At 49.3% G+C, this 7,438-nt stretch overlaps 1 protein-coding gene across 1 annotated transcript; it reads left to right on the forward strand.

The window, feature by feature from the left end:
• Positions 1-153: 153 nt before the first annotated feature.
• Positions 154-1,489, forward strand: LOC139405612 (intermembrane lipid transfer protein VPS13B-like). Its single transcript, XM_071148021.1, has 2 exons — positions 154-399; positions 1,152-1,489. Exons 1-2 carry the CDS (start codon positions 154-156, stop codon positions 1,398-1,400), a joined length of 495 nt encoding a protein of 164 aa, XP_071004122.1. The 3' UTR covers positions 1,401-1,489.
• The last annotated feature ends 5,949 nt before the right edge of the window (positions 1,490-7,438 follow it).

A 7,438-nucleotide genomic window follows, 5' to 3' on the forward strand; every position in this document is an offset into this window, starting at 1 on the left:
GTGGTAGTGTTTGAATAGGTACAACATATCTAGTGATTTAACATGTGTGTATACATTTGTATGGACATACTGGTCATGTGGTCTAATGGGATCTTGTATATTCATCTGTCGGCTGACCTCTGTCTCCTCTTCCTCCCTCCACTCCCCAGGAAGATGCTCCAGTCCCTGGGTCGTCCAGAGGTTCACATGTCCCTGGAGGTGGTGATCGTGTCCGGGTCGGGCCAGGAGCATGCTGGGTGTCTGCTGCTGACAGGGGAGGTGGTGTTTGTGGTCAGTCTGTCTGAAGACACACAACAGCAGGCCTTCCCCATCACCGAGGTGGCCTGTCAACAAGACCCCCACCACCTGGGAGCGCTGACCCTCACGCTGCAGCAGCAGAGACTCACCAACGATGTAGAGGTAGGGGGGATGGGATGGTAGGGGTGAGGGGGGATGAGAGGTGGTGAGGGGGGAGGGGAGGGTGAGGGAGGGTAGGGGTGGTGAGGGTAGGGGGGGGTAGGGGTTGTGAGTGTAGGGGAGGGGAGGGGAGGGTGAGGGAGGGGAGGGTGAGGGAGGGTGAGGGAGGGTAGGGGTGGTGAGGGTAGGGGGGGGGTAGGGGTTGTGAGTGTAGGGGAGGGGAGGGTGAGGGAGGTGAGGGGAGGGTGAGGGTAGGGGGGGAGGGGAGGGTGAGGGAGGTGAGGGTAGGGGTGGGGGAGTGGAGGGTGAGGGTAGGGGTGAGGGAGGGGAGGGTGAGGGTAGGGGTGAGGGAGTGGAGGGTGAGGGTAGGGGTGAGGGAGGGGAGGGTGAGGGTGAGGGTAGGGGTGAGGGAGGTGAGGGTGAGGGTAGGGGTGAGGGAGTGGAGGGTGAGGGTAGGGGTGAGGGAGTGGAGGGTGAGGGAGGGGAGGGTGAGGGTAGGGGTGAGGGAGGGGAGGGTGAGGGAGTGGAGGGTGAGGGTAGGGGTGAGGGAGGGGAGGGGAGGGTGATCACTATATGGTCATTTAGCAGACGTGTTTATTGGCCAACTACAGTGAACAAAAATATTCAGATTTCAGAACATGCAGGAAACATCACTAAACCTCTTCCTCTCTTTCTCTCCTCCCCCTTCCTCTATTTCTCTCCTCCCCCCCTCTTCCTCCCCCTTCCTCTATTTCTCTCCCCCCCCCCCCCCCCAGGGTGACAGTGGGAGGGAGTGGTTGTCAGAGCAGCAGTATGGTCGCCTGGTGGACTATGTGACTCGTGCGTCTGCGTTCCTCTCCCCGTCGGCCTCGTCCCTCCAGCAGGCTCCTCCCATCACCCCGGCCGAGCCTCCGCCCGCCGTCACCAAGACCTACCGTTACCTGGTCAGCCCCGCCCACGCCGCCGTGTTCGTCTCCAAGTTCACCATGGTCAAGAACAAGGCGCTGCGCATCGGCTTCCACTGACACACAGCTTTACAGAGACACACCTGTACACACACACACCTTTACAGAGACACACCTGTACACACACACACCTTTACAGAGACCCTGACACACACCTTTACAGAGACACACCTGTACACACACACACCTTTACAGAGACACACCTGTACACACACACACCTTTACAGAGACCCTGACACACACCTTTACAGAGACCCTGACACACACCTTTACAGAGACACACCTGTACACACACCTTTACAGAGACACACCTGTACACACACACACCTTTACAGAGACACACCTGTACACACACACACACACCTTTACAGAGACACACCTATACACACACACACACACACACACACACCTTTACAGAGACACACCTATACACACACACACACACCTTTACAGAGACCCTGACACACACACCTTTACATAGACCCTGACACACACACACCTGTTGTACTCTCTCTTTAGGTTGTACATCCACAAACTGCCTTTAAGGTTTAATGTCCTCTGTGCATTAAGAAACAGTTCCCCCTCTCATAGAACAAGGGAAGAGGGTTTTAGGTTGTACATCCACAAACTGCCTTTAAGGTGTAATGTCCTCTGTGCATTAAGAAACAGTTCCCCCTCTCATAGAACAAGGGAAGAGGGTTTCAACTGTGATTTACATTTCAATAAAACACCTGTGACAGTGAACACTAATGTCGAGGAGACTGGAGGGGCTACAGTACGTTCCAAATGCCACCCTAATCCCTACATAGTGCACTACTATAGACCAGGAACCAATGCCACCCTAATCCCTACATAGTGCACTACTATAGACCAGGACTCACCCTAATCCCTATATAGTGCACTACTATAGACCAGGACCCAATGCCACCCTAATCCCTACATAGTGCACTACTATAGACCAGGACTCACCTAATCCCTATATATAGTGCACTACTATAGACCAGGACTCACCCTAATCCCTACATAGTGCACTACTATAGACCAGGACTCACCCTAATCCCTACATAATGCACTACTATAGACCAGGACTCACCCTAATCCCTATATATAGTGCACTACTATAGACCAGGACTCACCCTAATCCCTATATATAGTGCACTACTATAGACCAGGACTCACCCTAATCCCTACATAGTGCACTACTATAGACCAGGAACCAATGCCACCCTAATCCCTACATAGTGCACTACTATAGACCAGGACCCAATGCCACCCTAATCCCTACATAGTGCACTACTATAGACCCAGGAACCAATGCCACCCTAATCCCTACATAGTGCACTACTATAGACCAGGAACCAATGCCACCCTAATCCCTACATAGTGCACTACTATAGACCAGGACCCAATGCCACCCTAATCCCTATATAGTGCACTACTATAGACCAGGACCCAATGCCACCCTAATCCCTACATAGTGCACTACTTTACCCCAGGCCCCAATGCCACCCTAATCCCTACATAGTGCACTACTATAGACCCAGGACCCAATGCCACCCTATTCCCTACATAGTGCACTACTATAGACCCAGGAACCAATTCCACCCTAATCCCTATATAGTGCACTACTATAGACCAGGAACCAATTCCACCCTAATCCCTACATAGTGCACTACTATAGACCAGGACCCAATGCCACCCTAATCCCTACATAGTGCACTACTTTATCCCAGGCCCCAATGCCACCCTAATCCCTACATAGTGCACTACTTAGACCCAGGAACCAATAGCCCAGGCCCCAATGCCACCCTAATCCCTACATAGTGCACTACTTTAGCCCAGGCCCCAATGCCACCCTAATCCCTACATAGTGCACTACTTTAGCCCAGGCCCCAATGCCACCCTAATCCCTACATAGTGCACTACTTTAGCCCAGGCCCCAATGCCACCCTAATCCCTACATAGTGCACTACTTTAGCCCAGGCCCCATAGGCCCCTGTGTTGGGAATAGGTTGCCATTAGGTCGTTTCACTCGTCTGAGCTGTTTAAAGCTCTTAACCGAGTGTCTCCGAGCTCTTTATTCCTGAGTAACTGAGCCGTTTAAAGCTCTTAATGCCGAGAGCCTCTCTGACCGGGTCGCGGTGTCGGTGGCGAACATGTCGGACGAGTCGGACGAACGCTCAGGAATATAGAAATGGTCCATATCCAGGCTGTCCACCAAAATATGGTTGTGGGATTTGTTGCTTTTCAGTGTTTTTTTGTTTTTGTTTTCTAGAAGACGTTTAAACATCTAATCGTTTAGTTCTGTGTATTTTAAGTTCATGCCCAAGATCATGACCTTGTTATAAATTCTGTTCAAACGCAGCTAAAAACAGTTCATGCCCAAGATCATGACCTTGTTATAAATTCAGCTAAAAACAGTTTTTGTACTCTGATGCTTTTTTGATGGTCTGGCTCAGGTGTCCCCAACCCCGTTCCACGGAGGGCCGAGTGTCTGAAGGGGTTTCTCCCTCCTCCCCTTTGTACTTGATTGGTGAATTAAAGGTCACTAATTAGTCAAGAACTCACCCTCACCTGGTTGTCTAGGTCTTAACTGGAAGGAAGAGCCTAAAACCTGCAGACGCCAGGCCCTCCGTGGAACGAGCTGGACCCCCACCTGGTCTACATGGATAATATATTGTATTAAATGACATTCTAATAAAAATATTGAAGTTGTGATGTCACGTGGTTCCCTCGACCAATAATACCTGATCAGGTTATTAAAGTTAGTCGATCTACTACGGATTGTTCAGGGTTGGATAGCCAGCCAATAGGAGGGGACATTAGGGCTCAGTATTATCCTGACTAGGAGGAGACATTAGGGCTCAGTATTATCCTGACTAGGAGGAGACATTAGGGCTCAGTATTATCCTGACTAGGCCACTAGGAGGAGATATTAGGGCTCAGTATTATCCTGACTAGGAGGAGACATTAAGGCTCAGTATTATCCTGACTAGGAGGAGACATTAGGGCTCAGTATTATCCTGACTAGGAGGAGACATTAGGGCTCCGTATTATCCTGACTAGGAGGAGACATTAGGGCTCCGTATTATCCTGACTAGGAGGAGACATTAGGGCTCAGTATTATCCTGACTAGGCCACTAGGAGGAGACATTAGGGCTCAGTATTATCCTGACTAGGAGGAGACATTAGGGCTCAGTATTATCCTGACTAGGCCAATAAGAGGGGACATTAGGGCTCAGTATTATCCCGACTAGGAGGAGACATTAGGGCTCAGTATTATCCTGACTAGGCCACTAGGAGGAGACATTAGGGCTCAGTATTATCCTGACTAGGAGGAGACATTAGGGCTCAGTATTATCCTGACTAGGAGGAGACATTATGGCTCAGTATTATCCTGACTAGGAGGAGACATTAGGGCTCAGTATTATCCTGACTAGGAGGAGACATTAGGGCTCAGTATTATCCTGACTAGGAGGAGACATTAGGGCTCAGTATTATCCTGACTAGGAGGAGACATTAGGGCTCAGTATTATCCTGACTAGGAGGAGACATTAGGGCTCAGTATTATCCTGACTAGGAGGAGACATTAGGGCTCAGTATTATCCTGACTAGGAGGAGACATTAGGGCTCAGTATTATCCTGACTAGGCCACTAGGAGGAGACATTAGGGCTCAGTATTATCCTGACTAGGAGGTGACATTAGGGCTCACTATTATCCTGACTAGGAGGTGACATTAGGGCTCACTATTATCCTGACTAGGAGGAGACATTAGGGCTCCGTATTATCCTGACTAGGAGGAGACATTAGGGCTCCGTATTATCCTGACTAGGAGGAGACATTAGGGCTCAGTATTATCCTGACTAGGCCACTAGGAGGAGACATTAGGGCTCAGTATTATCCTGACTAGGAGGAGACATTAAGGCTCAGTATTATCCTGACTAGGAGGAGACATTAGGGCTCAGTATTATCCTGACTAGGAGGAGACATTAGGGCTCCGTATTATCCTGACTAGGAGGAGACATTAGGGCTCCGTATTATCCTGACTAGGAGGAGACATTAGGGCTCAGTATTATCCTGACTAGGCCACTAGGAGGAGACATTAGGGCTCAGTATTATCCTGACTAGGAGGAGACATTAGGGCTCAGTATTATCCTGACTAGGCCAATAAGAGGGGACATTAGGGCTCAGTATTATCCCGACTAGGAGGAGACATTAGGGCTCAGTATTATCCTGACTAGGCCACTAGGAGGAGACATTAGGGCTCAGTATTATCCTGACTAGGAGGAGACATTAGGGCTCAGTATTATCCTGACTAGGAGGAGACATTATGGCTCAGTATTATCCTGACTAGGAGGAGACATTAGGGCTCAGTATTATCCTGACTAGGAGGAGACATTAGGGCTCAGTATTATCCTGACTAGGAGGAGACATTAGGGCTCAGTATTATCCTGACTAGGAGGAGACATTAGGGCTCAGTATTATCCTGACTAGGAGGAGACATTAGGGCTCAGTATTATCCTGACTAGGAGGAGACATTAGGGCTCAGTATTATCCTGACTAGGAGGAGACATTAGGGCTCAGTATTATCCTGACTAGGCCACTAGGAGGAGACATTAGGGCTCAGTATTATCCTGACTAGGAGGTGACATTAGGGCTCACTATTATCCTGACTAGGAGGAGACATTAGGGCTCGGTATTATCCTGACTAGGCCACTAGGAGGAGACATTAGGGCTCAGTATTATCCTGACTAGGAGGAGACATTAGGGCTCAATATTATCCTGACTAGGAGGAGACATTAGGGCTCAGTATTATCCTGACTAGGAGGAGACATTAGGGCTCAGTATTAACCTGACAAGGAGGAGACATTAGGGCTCAGTATTATCCTGACTAGGAGGAGACGTTAGGGCTCAGCATTATCCTGACTAGGCCAATAGGAGGAGACATTAGGGCTCAGTGTTATCCTGACTAGGAGGAGACATTAGGGCTCAGTATTATCCTGGCTAGGCCAATAGGAGGAGACATTAGGGCTCAGTATTATCCTGACTAGGAGGACACATTAGGGCTCAGTATTATCCTGACTAGGAGGAGACATCAGGGCTCAGTATTATCCTGAATAGGCCACTAGGAGGAGACATTAGGGCTCAGTATTATCCTGACTAGGAGGACACATTAGGGCTCAGTATTATCCTGACTAGGAGGAGACATTAGGGCTCAGTATTATCCTGACTAGGAGGAGACATTAGGGCTCAGTATTATCCTGACTAGGAGGAGACATTAGGGCTCAGTATTATCCTGACTAGGAGGAGACATTAGGGCTCAGTATTATCCTGACTAGGAGGAGACATTAGGGCTCAGTATTATCCTGACTAGGAGGAGACATTAGGGCTCAGTATTATCCTGACTAGGAGGAGACATTAGGGCTCAGTATTATCCTGACTAGGAGGAGACATTAGGGCTCAGTATTATCCTGACTAGGAGGAGACATTAGGGCTCAGTATTATCCTGACTAGGAGGAGACATTAGGGCTCAGTATTATCCTGACTAGGCCACTAGGAGGAGACATTAGGGCTCAGTATTATCCTGACTAGGAGGTGACATTAGGGCTCACTATTATCCTGACTAGGAGGAGACATTAGGGCTCGGTATTATCCTGACTAGGCCACTAGGAGGAGACATTAGGGCTCAGTATTATCCTGACTAGGAGGAGACATTAGGGCTCAATATTATCCTGACTAGGAGGAGACATTAGGGCTCAGTATTATCCTGACTAGGAGGAGACATTAGGGCTCAGTATTAACCTGACAAGGAGGAGACATTAGGGCTCAGTATTATCCTGACTAGGAGGAGACGTTAGGGCTCAGCATTATCCTGACTAGGCCAATAGGAGGAGACATTAGGGCTCAGTGTTATCCTGACTAGGAGGAGACATTAGGGCTCAGTATTATCCTGGCTAGGCCAATAGGAGGAGACATTAGGGCTCAGTATTATCCTGACTAGGAGGACACATTAGGGCTCAGTATTATCCTGACTAGGAGGAGACATTAGGGCTCAGTATTATCCTGAATAGGCCACTAGGAGGAGACATTAGGGCTC

The sequence above is a fragment of the Oncorhynchus clarkii genome, chromosome 3 (genome assembly GCF_045791955.1).
Source record: "Oncorhynchus clarkii lewisi isolate Uvic-CL-2024 chromosome 3, UVic_Ocla_1.0, whole genome shotgun sequence".
NCBI lineage: Eukaryota > Metazoa > Chordata > Actinopteri > Salmoniformes > Salmonidae > Oncorhynchus > Oncorhynchus clarkii.